Source organism: Podarcis liolepis, assembly GCF_965112155.1.
Source record: "Podarcis liolepis genome assembly, chromosome: 6".
Lineage (NCBI taxonomy): Eukaryota > Metazoa > Chordata > Lepidosauria > Squamata > Lacertidae > Podarcis > Podarcis liolepis.
The window spans coordinates 5,584,117-5,605,777 of NC_139559.1; the positions used below are offsets into that span (position 1 = coordinate 5,584,117).

At 48.7% G+C, this 21,661-nt stretch overlaps 1 protein-coding gene and 1 long non-coding RNA gene across 2 annotated transcripts in view; both read right to left on the minus strand.

The window, feature by feature from the left end:
• Positions 1 to 3,861: 3,861 nt before the first annotated feature.
• The window catches only part of LOC310708966, a 190,386-nt gene continuing 172,586 nt past the window's right edge, over positions 3,862 to 21,661 (minus strand). Inside the window, exon 2 of the long non-coding RNA XR_014527268.1 lies at positions 3,862 to 4,583. This is a non-coding gene — a long non-coding RNA (uncharacterized lncRNA). The remainder of the gene's footprint in view (positions 4,584 to 21,661) is intronic.
• Positions 13,004 to 21,661, minus strand: part of PDYN (prodynorphin) — a 30,506-nt gene continuing 21,848 nt past the window's right edge. Inside the window, exons 2-3 of the mRNA XM_083507716.1 lie at positions 17,987 to 18,131; positions 13,004 to 15,810 (exon numbers count right to left, since the gene is read on the minus strand). Of these exons, the coding sequence (XP_083363842.1) occupies positions 15,139 to 15,810; positions 17,987 to 18,131 (817 nt within the window). The 3' untranslated portion in view covers positions 13,004 to 15,138. The remainder of the gene's footprint in view (positions 15,811 to 17,986; positions 18,132 to 21,661) is intronic.

Here is a 21,661-nt window from a genome sequence, read left to right on the forward strand (position 1 = left end):
ACTCTGCTGTCCAAATAATCAAGAGCACCTTTTGAATCGACCAAAAGGGTCAATTAGTCTGGCTGATTAATTGATTAAACTTTGCAGACTGCACTCTAACACTCCTTCTCAATACTGAAATAAAATCCCGCCTCATTGTTGCTGAGCCAGTTGAGAACCGAGACTTTGTGCAGAATTGGATTTGAGCCTCGTTAATCTATAAAGCAACCCCCCTCGTTCATTCCTCTTCACGCTTCTGCGGCAGCGGCATTTGTCTTCCCCCAGAGCTCAGCGCACTGTGTTATATGTCCTGGCGCTTGCAGCTGGGCAGCGATGACGCATGGGGTGAATAGGAGGGAAGGCTAAGTAGCTCACTTAGGCTCTTGTGGGGTGAACCTCGTCCCCATGGAGATGGCTTGAGAGCATGAAGGGGCCTGCGTAGGCCAGGCCTGTTGCAAAGAGTGAGCTTTACAGGCAGTGAGTCACGGGAAAGGCTGGGAATAGAAGCAGGAGACCAGCTTCCCATCCAGGGCCACACATGATTCATTCCTAGCCTCAACCTTGGACAATTTATCCCTCTTGCTTGCCAGCAAAGGATGGTCCTTTTCAAAGCAAAGGATTTCTGAAACTGCCTGCAATCCTATGCACAGTTATAAGGGAGTATGTCCCACTGAGTTCAGTGGGGCTTACTTGTGAGTAGACATGTACAGGATTGCAGGGCGAGAGTCTTCGGGATGTAGGAAGCTGCCTTGCACCGAGCCAGACTGCTGGTGCATTTAGATCAGTGTTGTCATTTTGGACTCACAGCTGTCCATGGAGGCGCAGGTTAATTATGTGTCCAGGGCGGCTGTCTACCAGCTCCATCTGGTACGCAGGCTAAGACCCTACCTGCCCGCAGACTGCCTCGCCAGAGTGGTGCATGCTCTAGTTATCTCCCGCTTTGACTACTGCAACACGCTCTACGTGGGGCTACCTTTGAAGGTGACCCAGAAACTGCAACTAATCCAGAATGCGGCAGCTAGACTGGTGACTGGGAGTGGCCGCCACGACCACATAACATCGGTTCTGAGAGATCTGCATTGGCTCCCAGTACGTTTCCAAGCACAATTCAAAGTGTTGGTGCTGACCTTTAAAGCCCTAAATGGCCTCGGTCCAGTATATGTGAAGGAGCGTCTCCATCCCCATCGTTCAGCCCAGACACTGAGATCTAGCGCTGAGGGCCTCCTGGCGGTTCCCTCATTGCAAGAAGTGAGGTTACAGGGAACCAGACGGAGGGCCTTCTCGGTAGTGGCGCCCACCCTGTGGAACACCCTCCCTTCAGATGTGAAGGAAATAAGCAGCTATCCTGTATTTAAAAGACACCTGAAGGCAGCCCTGTTCAGGGAAGTTTTTAATATATGATTGGGAGCTGCCCAGAGTAGCTGGGGAACTCAGCCAGATGGGCGGGGTATAAATAAATTAATATTATTATTATTATTATTATTATCATCATCATCATCATCATCATCATCTACACTGACAGGCAGCTGCTCTCCAGCAGGGAGCATTGAATGCTTCTCATATCCTGGCATATTGCAAAAGGTTGCGCTAGAATGCCTCTGCCTGGCATTTGGTATCCAGTGTGGAAGGGATGCATGTGTTGAATGCGAGGGAGGATTGAATAATGCAAAACTCTCACACCTTGCGAGCACCTGCAGCCTGGTGTGATATACATTCCAGGAACATTTCAGCCAGCTCCTCCATAGCTGGTATGAAATAGGGCTTCATATCCCATGCATAAGGTTGCAGGAGGGGGGTGCTTACTTAAAAGAAATCCCTGTGCTGCGCATGCAACCCTGGTTCATTTCAGACATGCAAGCAGTGGAGGCTTGCCATCAGGGTAAATGGGGCACTGCCCCACCGGATAGCTCAGTCAGTAGAGCGCGAGACTCTTGATCTCATGTTTGGGAGTTCGAGCCCCACATTGGGCAAAAGATTCCTGCATTGCAGGGGGCTGGACTAGACGACCCTCGTGGTTCCTCCCAACTCTGCCATTCTATGATTCTATGATCTGCCCTCCCACAGCCCCGACCGTCCTGCCTCCAAGGCATAACCCCTCCTGTCACCTTCCTCCTTAAATAATACCTTGTCGAACTCTGCAGAAAAGAGGATGGGGACAAAACCAGAATTAGATGGCTCTTTCTGCCATTGGCTCTCTGGCGCCACCTACTGTTTGTCTCCCTGCCTTCTGCCCAACAAGCTGGGGAACTTGCTGGGGAAATAGCATGCAGACACTTTGCATCGACCGCCCAAGAGGGCAAGGGGCAAGGCGAAAATTCTCAGGTGATGTGCATCTCAGCGACCTGAAATGCAGTGAGGTCATTTCCCCAACCCACTGCATTTCAACTTGTAGCTTTGCATAGCTGTACAGACCACTGGGGGGTGGTTATCTTCGCCCCATGCTCATCACCTGATTTGCTTCCCTGTGCTGAACTCTTAGTTCAATGAAGCAGCCATCTGCGCAGGTGCTCTTAGCTGTGCATGCATGGCAGCTGTCTGGACTGCGCACACCTGAGCTTGTTTAGGGAAGTTTTTAATGTGTGACATTTTAATGTATTTTTAATATTTGTTGGAAGCCGCCCAGAGTGGCTGGGGAACAAATAATAAGTTGTTGTTGTTGTTGTTGTTGTTGTTGTTGTTGTTGTTGTTGTTGTTACGTCTCTCGCCCTGACCTAGCCACTGTGATCCACGTGACAGTCACCTCCAGACTGGATTATTGTAACTCGCTCTACGTGGGGCTGCCCTTGAGACAGACCCAGAAACTCAAGCGGGTGCAGAATGCCGCGGCGAGACTCCTTACGGGGTCTTCGCTGCGAGATCACATTCACCCGGTGCTATACCAGCTGCACTGGCTCCTGGTGGAGTACAGGATCAGGTTTAAGCCCTATACGCCCTAGGACCCTCGTACCTACGGGACCGTCTCTCCTGCTATGTCCCACGGAGGACCTTGTGGTCTTCAAACAAAAACATCTTGGACGTCCCGGGCCACAGGGAAGTTAGGCTGGCCTCAACCAGAGCCAGGGCTTTTTCGGCTGTGGCCCCAATCTGGTGGAATGCTCTGTCACAAGAGACTAGGGCCCTGTGGGACTTGACATCTTTCCGCAGGGCCTGCAAGACGGAACTGTTCCACCAGGGCTTTGGCCGAGGCACAGCCTGACCCCCTCCTTCCTTGATACACATAGAACTCTAGCCCAATGGTTGCCATTAATTTGATTCTGAATTGATTTTAGAATGAATTGATTTTAGAATGCTGTGTTGCTTTTATTGTTGTTAGCCGCTCTGAGCCCAGCTTCGGCTGGGGAGGGCCGGATGTAAATAAAAGTATGTTGTTGTTGTTGTTGTTGTTGTTGTTGTTCTTGTTGTTGGATCAGGCCAGTGGTCTATCTCGTCCAGCATCCTGTTCTCACAGTGGCCAGTCAGATGCCTGTGGGAGCCCGTGTGCTCACAAACAAGGCCTGAGCCCAGTGGCGTAGCATGGGTTGTCAGCACCCGGGGCAAGGCAAGTAATTTGCGCCCCCTAACCCGTGGATTTGCGCCCCCTAACCCTAACCCCCAGATGTTGCGCCCAGTGCGGCCGCCCCCCCCTGCACCCCCCACGCTACGCCACTGCCTGAGCCCAATAGCACCTTCTCCCCTCCTGTGGTTTCCAGCAGCAGGTGTTCAGAAGCATTGCCAGCTGTGGAGGCGGCACATGTCCTGCCTGTTCCAGGTTAAGAAGGGCCCGCTGGGTGCCTCCAAATCTTGGCACCGAGAATACTCCTTCCCACCAACCCACAAGCACCCCCATCACCACACAGGAACACTTCGTTCATTTCGAGTGGGTAAAGAACAGATCATCCAAGGTCACGGTCACATTTTTTTATTATTATTCATCACGGAGAAGGAGAACAAGGGGAGAAAGAACAAACCCGGTTGCTGGGCACGCCAAATGCTTTATTGATCCTTGAAAACTCGAGGGCAAAATATACCCAAAGCAACCAGTACACAAAAGAACGGCACAAGAGACAAGGAGAGGGATTTGGCAGGGCCAGTGCTGAGCCAAAGAGTGCATCGTCCAGAATCTCGTCACACCATGCATGCAGAAAGAGCTCATTTCCCCCATTCAACCCGTCTCAGAGCTTCCCTGCAAAAATTTGAGTTTATTTTTACCCAGGGTTAAAAGTTGTTTCAGCATTCCCAGTAATGTATGCTGTCAGGAGCAGGCAGGGGGTGGTGGGAGGGCTGGAATATTTAAGTGGGGAAAAGCAAAACGATTACTAATTTTGTTGTCTTAGAACGAATCAGCAATAACTAGAGATTAGGGCTTTTGTGAGGTCCTCGCGGAGGCTGAATTTCAAATGTGAAACCGGAAGCGTGTTTTGCCCTGTGAAATGTGAATCCTGTCGTTTTGTTGAATGCGTGAGGTTTATGTGAAACTTTGTTGTATGTCAAAGTAGAATTCAGGTTTCTCAGCTGTGCTAGCCTAAGAAAAAAACACTAATTTACACACAAAACTAACCTGCCCTCGGGTGTAATGATGGGCTTATGCTGAGAGATGACTTTTTAAAAGGATTAGGCAAATTTAACTGTGAAGAGGGGGAGGTTTGTTAACAGTGAGAAAAGAAGTATCCATGTTACTGGTGATTTGCCTCTGAATACCAGGTCCTGGGGGGTGAGCAAACAGGGGAGGCAGCGCCCAAATTTACAGTTTCTCCCCCTCTAAGAAGCAGTCAGGTTTAACTGCCAGATGCAAAGGGCAAGATGTACATTCAGAATCTCAACACTGACAATGAGGCAACTTCCTGCACCACACCTGAGGACAACAGCCTGGCTTAAGGGATGCAGGGCAAGCCAGGTGGGTCACACACAGCTCTGCTCTCCAAAATGTCACATTCGCTGCTCCCCATCCTTCCACATCTGTGGCCTGAGGTGACCGGCTCACTCTCGCTAGGGGTAGGACCATCCTTAGGGGTTGTCAGTCCTCCAGGTTCAAAGAGGATGGATGATTTAAAGGAGAAGAGCTGGCCGTTGCCTGGAGCCAAGAGGCTGTGCAGACAGCTGAGAAGAAAGGAAGGATGTGGCTGATTTGCAGAAGGCCAAACATTACCCAGTTGGCTAAGGAGAGGGAACCTGGAAGGTAGGTTGACTGAAGCTGTGGTTATTAGGTAGGTGGGGGTCATTTGAGGGGTCATGGACTTTACCTGCTTGGGTGAAGGTCACAGGTGTCGTGGAGCAATGAACTGGAAGGTGGGAACACCATAAAACAGCTGGAACATTGTAGGATCAGTGGCTGTTGAGTAGCTGGTCTTGACGGACAGCAGTCACCTGGGCTCCTCATTCCTGCTGGGATTCCTGCGCCAAACGTTCCACGCTGTAGGTATGGTTAGTGAATCTTTTAAGTTGATACTAGAGCTGGAGGCCATTTGGAGCTTTGACTTGGGGTTGGCCTTTTAGTGCCCTCCTAGCTCTACAGTTCTATCCTTCGCCTCGAACCTGAACTTGTGTGCAGCAGGTTAGAATTTCTATTCACCCGGATTTTACTATTCACCCCTAGTATGGATGACACTGAATTTAGGGAATGGTTTGGCTCACCAAGTCACTTCAAAATGATCAACCCTATTTAATTGTTTAAGGGTCATTGTTCTTCATGACCGTAAAATTACGCTCGGAAGCCAAATGTTCAACTCGGGCAATTTTCAGATTTGAACCCTGGTGAATTCTGAATTTGGGTGGCATTTGGGTCTGGAAAGGTACAAGTGTGCTTGGCTAAGACCCGCGCAGCTTTCACAATGTAACAGAACCTCAGACCATTGTCTGGGCATGTAATATCAACGGACATGGACATAGGATGCAAGTCATTGCTTGATGCTACAGTCAAGAACTGAGGACATCCTCAGGCTTGCTAGACATTTCTCTTTCACCCAGAACTCTGGATCTGCAATAACTACACAGGAACATACGAAACTGCCTGATCCCCAATCGGATCACTGGCCCATCTAGCTGTGCCCTGAGGAACCTGTGTGCACAACACACCTCTTTGCTTGCACAAGTTTGATCCCATGTGCTAACACTGTGCATTTTCATACACACCATTAAAAACCATTGGTGCACCCCTGCAAGAGGGGGGGGGGAGTATATCTAAAGCAGTGATGGCCAAACTTGGCCCTCCAGCTTTTCTGGGACTACAGTTCCCACCATCCCTGACCACTGGTCCTGTTAGCTAGGGATGATGGGAGTTTGGCCATCACTGATCTAAAGAGTGTTAAGGTTCCAAGTAGTTGAGGGGAAATAAGTCATTTTTGTACCGTTAATTGCTTGTGCATAAATGAAAAGGGTAAGGACATAATTTTTAATTGGGTGGCGGGAAACAGCTTGTTAGTATTGCAAATATACATGCTGTGGAGAAACACAAGAGTCTTTATCTATTATCATTAGCTGTGTTATTTTTATTGTTGTTAGCCGCTCTGAGCCCGGCTTTGGCTGGGGAGGGCAGGATATAAATAAAATTTTATTATTATTATTAATCCTTGATGTTTTGTTTTGTTGCTTAATTTTTTGGGGGGTGTTATTGGGTTGTTGTTTTTATTTTGATTACCGTATTTTTCGCTCTATAAGACGCACCAGACCACAAGATGCACCTAGTTTTTGGAGGAGGAAAACAATAAAAAAAAATATTCTGAATCTCAGAAGCCAGAACAGCAAGAGGGATCGCTGTGCAATGAATGCAGCGATCCCTCTTACTGTTCTGGCTTCTGGGATAGCTGCGCAGCCTGCATTCGCTCCATAAGACACACACACATTCCCCCTTACTTTTTAGGAGGGAAAAAGTGAGTCTTATAGAGCAAAAAATACAGTATATATATTGTGGTTTTTATTTTGATCCTTTCTGTGAACAGCCCTGAGACCTCCGGGTACAGGGCGGTATATAAATAATAAGAATAAGAATAAGAATAAGAATAAGAATAAGAATAAGAATAAGAATAAGAATAAGAATAAGATTTTGTTGGCAGCCACCCAGAGTGGCTGGGGTTACCCAGTCAAATGGGCAGGGTATAAGAAATATATATTTTTAAAAAAATATTATTATTAATCAGACTGCATGCAAAGACTGCTTGTTAGTGGCAGTTTACCAGCAAAGAAGCATCTTCTAGAGTACCTTTCATTGTTCCTGAGTGCGGGCAACCTAATACAGGCAGCCTGGGCTCTTGAATCGTGCCTGTCCCTCACAGCCAAAGAAAGCGGATTGAACAGCACCTGCAAATACGATGGTGGAATATCAAAGCCCAAGCGGCTGCTGAGCCAACAAATTGCAGGTTACCTCGGGATCACTTCAACAATGGGGCAAAATTGTTATTTTGCTGCGCCTTATATTCCTCATGGCGAAGGGTCAGAGCCGCAATTTAGCTTGAATAGAAGCGGGCCGGATCTGAGGCTCTCCGGGCAATGCTCCCCATTATGCCAGGTGAATAGACGGCCTAATTCAGGGGGCAGCCAATAGGTGGCTGTGGAATAACAATGGGGAAAGGCGGGGACGAATGGGAAAGAGGAGATTAATGGCGCTTCCCTTTGTTAGGAGGTCTTGCGAAAAGCCCGCTTTGGCGCTGATGAGGGTGACCTCCACGCAAGTAAGAGATTCTGGCTCCTCCACTAAAACAGCACATTTCTCTTGCAAATAGGGAAGTCGGAGAGAGTGAAGTAGTATTATTAGAGGTGTGAGCCCCTGACAGTCCTGGGTCCCGTCTTGCCCTGATCCAGGAAGAGAGAGCTACTCCAGTGAAGCTTGCATAGGCAGATCTGCCACCCAAGACCCTTTGTAGGGGCTGGATAATGTCTCAGTCGATGGGGGATGGAGAGGGACATCTGGCCATCGAGCCATAAGTGGCACTCAGGGACTGGCACACAAGTAGAACTGGAACTGCCCTGCTTCTCCTAACAAAGCGTAGGGAGGTTTCCTCCTGCTTTCTAGTCTGATGCTTCAGTTTTGGGGTCTCAGGAGGGTGGGCATCTGTACCTTGGCTTGATGTGGAATGTGTGACCCCTCAATTCTCCTTTGATTCACCCTCCTATGTGCAGCGTTCTCCTCCAACTACTGCTGCTCCTCCTGGATTGCACCCTTTTTGTTGTTGTTTAGTCGTTTTGTCGTGTCCGACTCTTCATGACCCCCTGGACCAGAGCATGCCAGGCACTCCTGTCTTCCACCGCTTCCCGCAGTTTGGTCAAACTCATGCTGGTAGCTCCGAGAACACTGTCCAACCATCTCGTCCTCTGTCTTCCCCTTCTCCTTGTGCCCTCCATCTTTCCCAACATCAGAGTCTTTTCCAGGGAGTCTTCTCTTCTCATGAGGTGGCCAAAGTCTTGGAGCCTCAGCTTCAGGATCTGTCCTTCCAGTGAGCACACAGGGCTGATTTCCTTCAGAATGGATAGGTTTGATCTTCTTGCAGTCCATGGGACTCTCAAGAGTCTCCTCCAGCACCATAATTCAAAAGCATCAATTCTTCGGCGATCAGCCTTCTTTATGGTCCAGCTCTCACTTCCATGCATCACTATTGGGAAAACCATAGCTTTAGCTATACGGACCTTTGTCGGCAAGGTGATGTCTCTGCTTTTTAAGATGCTCTCTAGGTTTGTCATTGCTTTTCTCCCAAGAATCAGGCATCTTTTAATTTCGTGAGTGCTGTCACCATCTGCAGTGATCATGGAGCCCAAGAAAGTAAAATCTCTCACTGCCTCCATTTCTCCCCCTTCTATTTACCAGGAGGTGATGGCACCAGTGGCCATGATCTTAGTTTGGTACCTGCTAAAAACATTTTCATCTAGACAAGCTAAGAAGTACGTTGATGCATGCTTTGAACCGTTTTTAGCTCATTGATTTTATCCCTTGAACATTTAGCAGAGTTGTTCTTAGTAAATGATTTTACCAATAACTTACTGGTTTTATTCTGCTTTGAGGGCTCTTGGGTTTGGTTGGTTGGGTTGGGTTTTCTGCAATCAAGCAGGGTATAAATTTTAAGAAATAAATAAGCTAAACCTGGATGCTCCCTATGCAATCAATGCAGCTCTCCTATATGGATCTTCAGGGCATGGGGAGTCTCCCAGTTTGGGGAGGAGAAATTGTGGGGCAGCAGGAATTGGAGGAGAGTGAAGGGTGGGCAAGGAGAAACTGAAGGATGCAGAAAGGATTCGCCATCCACATTAAGTTGAGGCAGAGGCATCAGCTTCTCCAAAGGATTGAGGGGGCCCTGTGGGACGTGGAACGCAAGAGCAGTCAAGTACAACATTCCTAGAGTGAACATGTTTACACATGGGGAGGAATGTTTGTCCAGCCAGCAGGTAAATTTCCTGTTTTCTTCTGGCCTGGGACAGACTTCCTCTGCATGTGACTAGAGGTGGAGATGGCCTCACCTGTGCAGGTAACGACAAAAGCACAGGGCAGGGCAGCCATCTCTCTCTCTCTGTGACTACATGCATCGAAGAAGCAACATCTGCTTAGCCAAAGATGCCCTCTTGTAGCCAAGAGATGACAAAGGGACTGTCTCCTTATGAGATAGTTTCCAGATGTATGTAACTTTTCTAAGCTAAGTCTGCCTTCTGGGATCCGATTGTGAACAGAATGTGAGTAAACTCTTTTTATACTTTTATAGAAGACTGTGTTGTGTCTTATCTTTTATGAGGGAATAAGGGGAAAATACCAGAACAGTTATTATAGAGGCTTTAGCGAGCCTGAGCTAACGCATCCGCTGTGAGTTTAAAAAGGGGAATATTACTCTGCTAAATTGTGAACTTGTTTACACAAGTTGGAAAGGCCATAATCCAATAATATATCCTCTCCTGCATCCATGAACATTCCCACAGGCCCAATGCGAAGTCACACAACATCCTGATGTCACAAGGAGGCAAGGGGTGGAGCCAAAAGCCCTCTGAAAAAAGACATTGGGGAGCTGAAACTGCCTCAGCTCCTAGGAGTTGGCGCCTATGAATCGAGGCAGGGCCAGCCCACCAATGGGGCAATGTGAGGCAGTTGCCTCAGGGCGGCCAGATCCGGACAGCTGTGAGGGGTGGCCTACAAGGAGTGTGCCAGTCGCCTTCTCCTGCCCTTCTGCCACCGCCACGTGCCCACCCTCTGCAGCCAGCTCCTCTCTGGCCTCCTTCTGCCCCCCAGCAGGTGGGCAGATGTACAGCAGAGGAGCAGGAGTGTTGGTTGCAGAAGTGAAGGCGATGCTGGCATGACATTTTCTGTTTTGACTATAGCAGCAAAAAGTCCTGTGCTGGCCCTGGGCCAAGGTATGGACAGGCCCTAGGAGACTATTGTGGCCTGACATTTCCTGAATTCCAGGAAAGCACTGTTTTGCTGCCTGTTGAAGACCTTTTAAGTGGATGTCTCTGTCCCAGGCTGCACCTGTCCTGGATTTGAAATGGTTTTTCAGTTTCGAAATTGCATTTCGTTGTCTTTGCATATAAAAATGGGGTTTGTCAATTGTTAGAATTGTGAGGGGTGTTGTTTTGTTTTGCCGATGTTCTTGTCGCAATGTTGCATCCTTGATGGGAAGCAATTCATAAATGGAATTAAATATATCATGTGTTTGGTTTTTTAATTAAAAACACACCTTTTGAAGAGTACCCTGCTTTGTCCTGAGTACCTTGTGCTGAAAGGCAACTTAATCATTTGGCAAATAAATTGAAATGGCCAGGCTTTCTTTTTTTCCTGTGGGGGTGCGATAGCAAAAGGGGCTGCAGAGGGAACCAAATGGAGATTAGGAAAAACTACCACTGATTGATTATTGTAATACCAATAGTGAATGGGGGGAAACCCAATAAAGATTGATTTCCCATATGCACATGCTCCACTCTTTCCAAGGACTGTTTTCTAGTAGATTGGCCAAGTCTACATTAGAGAAGGGCGTGGGAGAATGGGGTGCGTGAGAGAGAGAGAGGGGGTGATGGGGTGGGTCCAGCCCCAAATACATTTTCCAGCCCCACCCACTGCTAGACTGCAGCATCCCTGCGAGAAGTGAGGTTACAGGGAACCAGGCAGAGGGCCTTCTCAGTGGTGGCGCCTGCCCTCTGGAATGCCTTCCCATCAGATGTCAAGGAGATAAACAACTACCGTATCTGACTTTTAGAAGACATCTGAAGGCAGCCCTGCTTAGGGAAGTTTTTAATGTCTGGTGTTTTGTTGTGCTTTTAATTCTGTTGGGAGCCACCCAGAGTGGCTGGGGAAACCCAGCCAGATGGGCAGGGTATAAATAAATATATTATTATTATTATTATTATTATTATTATTATTATTATTATTATTTATTAACAGGGGGAATGTGGCCCTCAAGGGAAGGGAGGAAATAAGTTTCCCCATGCTTCAGGAAATTAGCAAGTTGACCAGCCTGCCAGTGTGGACTGCAATCAACAAAAGCTGGGCTACTGAGCCACTATCTGTGAATACCCTAAGGTGTCATTCTATGCAGATTTACCTAGGAGTAAGGATGTCTTCATCTGCCCCAGCTGCAGCAAAACATGTCTCTCCCATTTCAGTCTCTACAGCCACAGCAGGTGCTGTAATTCTCCAACAGCTTGACTTCACCCCCAAAGACGCAGTTTTCCATTGTTTCCCGAGGCAGACGGATACCAACAAGCCCCAATAAACACCCTTAGACTACCCTTTCCTTTCTGAGCCTTTATCACCCACGGGGAGCCAGGAATTTTGTCCCTCAAAGTGCCTTGCAGACTTCGGCTGCTGCTTCCGGGTGAAGCCCCAGCGGATGCTTCACCCTCTAGCAAAACGCAACTTTCTAATTTGGTCGCTCGTGGCTTGGGCAAGTGGTGATCTGCTTCTGAGGGTAAGATCGGCCTGGCCTTCAAAACCCAGTGGCAGATGCCACTCTCCGTGGGACATAGTGCCAATCAGGGCCGTCTTTACCCGGGCATGCAAGGGGTGCAGGGCACCTGGGCGCCGAATTCTGGAGGGTGCCAGACAGTGGCGTAGCGTGGGTTGTCAGCACCCGGGGCAAGGCAAGTAATTTGCGCCCCCTAACCCGTGGATTTGCGCCCCCTAACCCTAACCCCCAGGTGTTGCGCCCGGTGTGGCCGGCCCCCCCTGCACCCCCCACGCTATGCCACTGGTGCCAGACACCCGCCGCTGAAGCCACCTAAGCTCCCCAGGGTGGTTGGCTCGTGGCGACACCACTCACCCGACCCCAACCTCCCCTTCCCTGGCCACTGTCAAAGTTGACCACTGGCGCTGTATTGCAATGGAGAGAAGGGAAGTGGGGGATGGAGGAGGAGGAAGAGGAAGGAAAGCGGAGGGATTGAGATCGCGCCTGTCCCAGCTGCTGGAAACAAGCACCAGTGATCCGCGCTTAGCCCTGCTTGCCAGGTGGCAGCTGCGCACCCACAAGAGAAGCCGATCGCCCCCAGAAATGCTGAGAGGGAGACCCCGGCCACCCCCAGGGCATAGCTGTCAACGTTTCCCTTTTTTTAAGGGAAATTCCCTTATTCCGAATAGGATTCCTCACAAGAAAAGGGAAAAGTTGGCAGCTATGCCCAGTGGCTCCTGGGTGGGTCTGGGAGCGGCGGAAGCAGCCAGCAGAACAGGGAAGTGGGTTGAGTGGGTGTCCTCTGCCTCTGATCCTGAGAATCCCGAAACAGAGCAGCCAATCTCTCTCTCTCGCTCACCCTTCCTTGGCAGATCTTCCATTTCTCTCCACTTCACCGCCTCTCCCTGTTCTTCCTAGCCTCTTCCTGATCCTCCCCAGCCATGACCATTCCGGTTTTCACCTCACAGCAGCAGCACTTGTCAGACTCAACGGTGCCAGGGCGGGGCTAAACTAAATTTGGGGGCAGTGGGCGGATCTTTGCACCTCTGCACCAAATATGCTAAAGACAGCCCTGGTGCCAATGTTCCAAAGGACAAGCACGATGGGGTTGGGGCTTGGGGGGGAAATGGGTCTGAGTCAAGTCGGACACAGAATTCACTCCTCACCCCCCACATCATGGGTAGGCAAACTAAGGCCCAGGGGTCGGATCGGGCCCAATCGCCTTCTAAATCCGGCCCATGGACGGTCTGGGAATCAGCGTGTTTTTACATGAGTAGAATGTGTGCTTTTATTTAAAATGCATCTCTGGGTTATTTGTGGGGCATAGGAATTCCTTCATTTATTTTATTTTTCAAAATATAGTCCGGCCCCCCGCAAGGTCTGCTGGACAGTGGGCTGGCCCGCTGCTGAAAAAGTTTGCTGACCCCTGCCTACATCATGCGAAAGACGGAGAAATTATTGTGTGATCTGTGAGCCACACGCTTTAATTGGCTCTGGGAAATGGGTGTTTGGGGTAGCACTTAGGAAACTGCACGAGCAGAAGAAATAAAAATGCAGACTTCCAGGGTGCAAACGCATCTATCACACCACATCTGGCTCAGCTAGGCGGCACAAAGGTTTTCACTTAATTTGAAGCTGGCATGATACAAACATCGGTTCCCATGGGGCACACACTCTTTTCTCTGTTTTTGTTTGGGTTGGGTTTTTTTGCCCCACTGTCCTCTCGAGTCCTAAAGGTCCTGCGTGACAGATTCCTTGCAAAGCCCGTCCACAGAGGGTGATTTCAAACACTACAAAGCTAACTGACTTGCCAGTCGCGACCCTGGGAACGTGTGTGCCTGTACGATGCGCGTGTTTTGAAACACCTCCTTGTCACATTTCACACTTGACATTTTAAAGGGAACACTTAAAGTAAATCATATATGCACAGTGTAAAGAGAGAGGGCAGCAGCCAGATTTTATCATGCTTAGAGCAAACCCATTCGCCTGCTCCGGAGGTTCACAAAGTGGGCGAGATCACCCCCTGAGGGGCACTAGGATTATCTGAGAGGCAAGGGGTGGCAGCTGGGCACTGGAGGTGCAAATGACTATCATAAAATCCTAGAGTTGGAAGGGACCAGGGGGCTCACGTTGTCCAACCACCGACAACACAGGAATATTTTTGCACAAAGTAGGACTCGAATCCACCACCCTGAGATTAAGAGTCTCATGCTCTACCGACTGAGTTATCTATCACTCTGTTGGCTTTGAAAAGCTGCCATCACTGGATCAAGTTCATCCATCTTGTTGAATTAATTAAATAGTTTTGATTTTCAATAAATGCGCAATTGATAGCTCAGTTGGTTAGAGCATGGTGCTGATAATGGCAAGGTTGCAGCTTCGACCCCCGTATAGGACAGCTGCATATTCCTCCATTGCAGGGGATTGGACTAGATGCTCTTCAGGTTCCCTTCCAAATCTGTGATTCTAGGATTCCTATTGTGAACATTATTATGTTATTGTCTTCCTTAGTGGGCCGTGCAAAGCGCTATTCTGAATACTGCTTTTTATAGGATGGATGTGACACTATTTAAAGTTGTTAAAAAGTCTTGCTATTTCCATTTGACCTTTCACCAACCAGTTGCTTTGCAGCTGTTTTTGGACTACAAATCCCATCAGTTTCAGACTGCACAGCCATACAGGTTGCGGCTGATGGCATCAGGAGGGCACCAGGTTGGGGAAGGCCGCTTTATCCAGCTGAGGTTTGGACTGTGATTGCTTTGTACCAGCAGGTGTTTCCAAGCTATTACTCTTCAATGAGCTTTGATTGCTGCTGTTTTCACCGTTTAAATTTGTTTACAGGCTGCACTTCTAAGCGCACTGGCTAGGAATTCAGAGGGATTTTACTTCCAAGCAAACAGGCTTAGGTGTGCACTTTTGGTGCGCTTCATTGATGTGGTTTTGTTATTGTACCGGCTAATTAGATTTGTTAGCCAGGCTAGATTCGTTTTTTGGCAGACAGGGAAACAAAATATTAATGACAGATGAGAACAAATCTCTTTAGAGACTGGAAGCGGACAGCATCTCCATACATGCACCCCTCTTTCTAGAGATTGAGGACAGCAACAGAAAGCTGCATCTCAGGCCCTGAACCCCCAAACCCTGGCTTCCCTTCACCTCAAAATCCATGCTAAGCTACCCCATGATGTCGATTCATTCCTTCTCTATCAGGCCTGCCGGTGGCCTTTGCACTACTTGGCTGAGCACTGGGGTGAGCGGTTGGAGTGACCCACACAGTCTATATTTGGGGGTGTCGTGGCCGGAGGACACCTTGGGTGTCTGCCCAAAGCGGCTTCTATAAGTCATAGGCCTCCTCTGAGTAGGCGTTGGGCTCTTCCTCCGACCTGGTGGTCACCTTGAACTGGCGCCGCAGGAACCCTCCGTAGCGCTTCTGATTGTCCCACTTCAGCTTGGGTCGGATCCTGCGCATGAAGCCCCCGTAGCGCTTGCGCAGGTCCCCCAGCTCTTGCCTGCCTTCCTCGCCGGCCGCCGTGTCGGAACCTCGCTTGGGGTACTTGCGGAGGAAACCCCCGTAGCGTTTCACCTCATCCTTGAGCAACCCCGCATCTGACTCTTCCCCATTGTAGGCCAGGTCCCCGGTCTCCAGAGCCGCCGGGTATTCCTCCTCAGCGCCCACCTCAGAGGCTGCCCTCTCCCCCACCTTCCGGAAGAATCCGCCGTACTTCTTTGCCACGTTCCCCTTGGCAAGGGCGTTCTCGCGGAGGAGAGAAAAGATCTTGTTCTTGTCTAGCTTTTTCATGAAGCCTCCATAACGTTTGGCCGGCCCACTGTACACCTCCCTGGGTCTAGGGTCACCTTCCTGTTCGGTCTCCTCGTCTTCATCCCCCTGGGATGGTCTATCAGGCTCCCCCTCAATCAGGAAAGGGGCGAGGAAGGACAGAGCTTTCTTACACTTCTCCCACTCAGCGCTGGACAGCAAGGAGCCTTGGCACTCCAGGGAGCATATCTGTAAGACACCAACAAAAGGGACAACCTGGTCAACATTCCCTCCGTGGCCCAGAGATAGAAATTCTGCAAAACCCATTATCAGTGAGTGCCAGCATTGCGTACGCAAAAGGGAGCTTCGGTCATAAAACTGGTAAGAACCAGTTTAGGAGGAATCTAACAGCTGAATGTTAGAGCGAAAAACAACTCCAGATAAGGTACGAGGAGAGCTCTGCACATCCAGTAACAAAGCTTGGAGTCTTTGAAGGACTATGGTTGGATGAGGGATGGTGGAACAGTGGGGTCTCGGAAGGTGATTGGCCGGGGGATGGATCAGCTGATGTTAAATGCAGGTATCCTCTCCATAGACACAGGAGAGGTGGGTCTCGTGGATGTAATCCACTGGGAGCAGTCAAATACAACATTCCTTGTTTTGCTAGAGTGGACATGCAAGGGAATGTTTGGTCCAGCCAGTCGAAACTTCCTGTTCCTCCTGGGCTGGAGCATCCTTCCTCTTGCATGTGACCAGTGGGTGGGCGTGACCTTTCCAGACCAGGTCACAAAAGGACAAGGCATGCTGCCACTCCCTTCTTTTCCATCTTCCTTGCGTCCTGTGAACTGCTGGACCGCTAGCTTCCAGTCACTAGGTAAATCTCTCTTATGGAGTAAACCTGTATGCATATGTTTGAAACTTTATTTTCTGTTAATTTTTTTTTATTAATTTTCCAATTAAAAAAATCCAATTAACATATCAAATCACAATCCAATAAAAATAAAAAAACTAAAACAAAAAAGATCGAATTATCTTCCAAATTGTAATTATTAATTTTTGGGACTTCCCATAGTCTGGACCTTGAAGCATAACTCCAAATCTCAATCCTGCCTCTTGTCGTTATTTCCATATTTCCACATTTCGATTTTAACACTCTAAGTATATGTTTGAAACTTTAAGCCTGAAGCCTGCCTTCAGAGATCACACTGCGCTCTGCCTGACCGTGAGTAAACTTTCTTTTTCTTGCTTATGAATAAGACTGTGGTGTCTTTATTCTTTTAGGAGAGATTCAAGGGGTCTTACCAGGAAAATATCAGAACACATTTCAATCTGGACAAGCCAGATGGAATAGCGTATTGTCTTAAGAAACTCACACGAGTTTGCATCTAGTTTTCTGCTGTGTAAAGGGGAATGCACTCTGCTAAGTAAAGGAACTTGCTAGTGCAAGTTAGGAAGGGTATTAATAAACAATATATCCTCTCCTGCCACCCGGAACATTCCCACTGGTCTGAGACCAAGATAGGTTACTGTCAGGGGCTGCCTCAGGTCTCAGCTCACAAAAGACCAACGCCAAGCTCTTCTTATATACAAGGGTGTTTATTGCAGTTCATTATTGGTTCCACAACCGAGGCGCCCAGCCCCGCGTCTCTAACGTCAGACATTTGAAGTCCCCTCTGACTCGCTCCCGCCTCTACACCAACTTAAGAGGCTTGTGCTAGACCACCTCTTCCTGTCTTTCCTTTTCCGCAGGGTCTTTCTGCCCCCCTGGGTTCCTTCCCTCCTGCTCTCTCCTGAAGCGGATTCCTCAGATGCCTGTTCCCCCCTTCTTCGTGCTTTGGGGCTAGGCTCCTCCTCCGGGCTTTCTCCATTTCCGCGCGCCTCCACATTTGAACTTGGCGCGCGTTCGCTACCCCTGACCTTCCTCTTGACACTTACACTACTCCCTGTACTACTCTCCGCCTCTTCCGGCAGGACGTCCTCCCCCGATCTCTTTCCCCTGTCTCTTTCCTGCTCCGCTCCGTGTGTCACACTGGGAACCCCCCTCTCTTCCCTTCGTTCCTGCTGGGAAGCCGGTCCCGATCTCCCACTCCCGCTCGGGGTTTCCCTGCTGCTTCCCTGCTCCTGGCAGGTCCCCCCTGTGACCCCCCTTGTCCTGACTAGGGGCGCCCCCTCCTGAGAATCCTCCGATTCACTTGAGAGACTCATGGAAGATCTCAAGTCATTGTCATCCTCTTCCTCACTGTCCTGGGATTCTTCCTCGTCGCTCTCCGTCTCCTCCCTCACCTGTGCCTCTGTCTCTGAACCCCTGACAGTTACCAACAAAATTATGCTTGCATGTATGTTTTGCTTGCATAAACAGCATCCCAGATCGGATTAGGATTCAGGTGGGCAAGGGTAGCCAAGTCTTGACCAGGCTGCGACTTACCAAGGGGCTGACCAGCTTCTCCACATCCTGGCTGTGAAGAGCACATGCGGCGCACTGAGCGGAACAGTCTGCCGAATTCGAGGTAGCCAAACTGAGGCAAATGGCAAATGCCAGAAGCTGCCACTCCATTCTTGAAAGCAGGCACCTGAAGGAATTGGGAAGAGAGGTGAGTGAATGGCAGAATGACTTTCCAGGGGAGGAGTAATCCTCTGAAATACCAGCACTGTTGAGAGCTCCATGCCTTTTGGGGAGGGAGGGACAGGAGGGTGGAATCATAGCTTTGCATGCAGAATAGAATAGAATAGAATTTATTATTTATACCCCGCCCATCTGGCTGGGTTTCCCCAGCTACTCTGGGCGGCTTCCAACAGAGTATTAAAATACAGTGGTACCTCAGGTTACATACACTTCAAGTTACATACGCTTCAGGTTACAGACTCTGCTAACCCAGAAATAGTGCTTCAGGTTAAGAACTTTGCTTCAGGATGATAACAGAAATCGTGCTCCGGCGGCGTGGCAACAGCAGGAGGCCCCATTAGCTAAAGTGGTGCTTCAGGTTAAGAACAGTTTCAGGTTAAGAACGGACCTCTGGAACGAATTAAGTACTTAACCCGAGGTACCACTGTACAGTGGTCTGTTAAACATTAAAAGCTTCCCTAAAGAGGACTGCCTTCAGATGTCTTCTAAAAGTCTGGTAGTTGTTCTTCTCTTTGACATCTGGTAGGAGGGCATTCCACAGGGCGGGTGCCACTACCGAGAAGGCTCTCTGTCTGGTTCCCTGTAACTTGGCTTCTCGCAATGAGGGAACCGCCAGAAGGCCCCCGGAGCTGGACCTCAGTGTCCAGGCAGAACAATGGGGGTGGAGACGCTCCTTCAGATATACTGGACCGAGGCCGTTTAGGCCTTTAAAGGTCAGCACCAACACTTTGAATTATGCTCAGAAACGTACTGGGAGGCAGTGTAGGCCTTTCAAGACCAGTGTTATGTGGTCTCGGCAGCCGCTCCCAGTCCCCAGTCTAGCTGCCGCGTTCTGGATTAGTTGTAGTTCCCATGTCACCTTCAAAGGTAGCCCCACGTAGAACGCATTGCAGTAGTCCAAGCGGGAGATAACTAGAGCATGCACCACTCTGGCAAGACAGTCCGCAGGCAGGTAGGGTCTCACCCTGCGTACCAGATGGAGCTGGTACACAGCTGCCCTGGACACAGAATTGACCTGCGCCTCCATGGACAGCTGTGAGGATCTCCAGGGGAAATCTCAGGCACCCTCAGAGAAACTACAATTGGCCTTTGGTCAAGAATTTGGAGTCTGAATAAGCTCCACCGAGTTCCTCAATCCAAAAAGCAAAAGGCCTTCATTCAATTATTTTTACACATGAAATTATATCGTGCTGATGTTTCCCATTGTTAGATTACTTCGAGATGCATAATGGAAAATGACTCATGAATGGAAGGAAGGAAATAAATAAAGGAAAGAAAGGAAAGGTTTAAGCAGTCTCAGTCGCCATTTCTTTGCACACAGCAGCAGCCTCATGCAAGTGCCCTTTCCATTACTCCTTCCTCCCCAAGTCAGGAGGCTGCTCTGGCATTCCCTGTGCAATGGCCTCGTGATCTAAGGCACCTTCCAACATGGCCTCAGGCCAGAGCAGCCTAATGGCCCATTAAGAAGGCAGCTATTTGCCATCCACAACTGGCTGTACAAAAACCAGGAGAGGCAGTTATCTCAGTCAGCATTAAGAGGATATATGTGCTATTTTTCTAGAAAAAGAGGTGCCAAAACTCACCATGAACATCTCCCTCGTTTTAGCTATGGCTCCCACCTGAGAGGAGCTGGAACTGAATTCCAGCAAGTTCCAACTGAAAATACACTTTGTTTGTGCATGTGTGTATTCCAACCTATAAGTAAAGGTAAAGGGACCCCTGACCATTAGGTCCAGTTGCGGATGACTCTGGGGTTGCGGCGCTCATCTTGCTTTACTGGCCGAGCTTCAGGTCATGTGGCCAGCATGACAAAGCCGCTTCTGGCGAACCAGAGCAGCGCACGGAAACGCCATTTACCTTCCCGCCAGAGCGGTACCTATTTATCTACTTGCACTTTGACGTGCTTTCGAACTGCTAGGTTGGCAGGAGCAGGGACCGAGCAACGGGAGCTCACCCCGTCGCGGGGTGGACTGTCCCAGGGTGCATCTGGCCTCATATTTGCATACTTTTCAAGATCAGGTCAAGATGCGCCTTTTCGCCCAGGTCTTTGCAGGCGGATGATGGGATCGGAATATCTCACCTATTCCCACTTCCATATTGTCACCGGCTGCGAGCTTTGGCAGTGGGATTTTGCTTCGGCTGGAAATGAAACCCCCCCCCCAAAAAAAGTACCAAAAAACTTTCAGGCAAACACTCTTCCTTTGTCTCTCCCCAGCTGCTAACCCCCAGAGGGGTCCCTGTTCTGAATCCCTGGGGATCTTTTACGCTTGCTCTCTCCTCTCTGCTCCAGCTGACTTTCTCCTTAATGTCCTTTAATTGGGGCTGATGGAGAAATATGCTAATCCTCCCATATTCATTTGTGCTAAATTAAGCTGTAATTTGAATGATATGCATTATCATATGTCGAATTATCGACGTTAGCAGAACATAAATTCCACCGAGCTGCCGGTGGCTCAGAGGCATGATTCACTATCTGATTACAATACTTTGCGATCTTTTGGCACCTTTCATCTGCTGATCGCAAATTGCCTTAAGAGCATTAATTAATAGAGCCTCCCAGAATGACTGCAGAGCCAAGTGCAGCTTGAGGGGGGAAAGGGAGTTAAAGGAGATAATTCTTTCCAAGGCTAAAGAAAAAGAAAATAAAATTTCACCTCTACAAAAGAGAGGATATTGGTGGACTTAAATTCACAGCATGCTGTGCGTTGAAGGAGCACTATATGAAATTGATGTGCCGGTGGTATTTAACACCTATAAAGCTAGCAAAGATGCTTTAGACATAACTGCTTTAGAAATATGTTGGAAATGTAAGGAGAAGGAAGGCACATTCGAACACATGTGGTGGACGTGCAAGATAACAAAAGCATTCTGGGAAATTATATATAATGAGTTGAAAAAAATGTTTAAAATAACGTTTGTTAAAAAACCAGAAGCCTTTTTTACTAGGAATCTTAGACGCAGAGATACCAAAGGAGCAGAAACGATTATTTATGTACATGACAAAAGCAGCGCAGATACTACTGGCCCAATGATGGAAAAAAGATAATGTCCCGACCAGAGACAAATGACTGATGAAGATGATGAACTATGCCGAAATGGCAAAATTGACCTGGAAAATCAGAAACCAGGAAGATAGAAACTTTAAGAAGGAATGGAAAATTTTATTTAAGAGAACACTGTAAACAACTAAACATTTTGGCAGGATTTGAGTGACGCTTGTATTGCATTAAAAACTAAGGTTAAAACAAAAAAAGACATTGGTGTTACGATATTCCGTTCCACCTTAACAGATATGTGGAGTTGTTGTATGTCAGATGTCTGTTTACATTCCAGCACAGCTTGCTGGGAACTGTATAGCTTTTGCTTATGCTGTTTGCTTGGACACGAAGGGGAGCAGACATGTTTTTCCTTGTCCCGATGCTGAATAAAATGCCTTAAATATGCTTTACACAGCCTCTCTCTGCGCTTCTGTTGCGA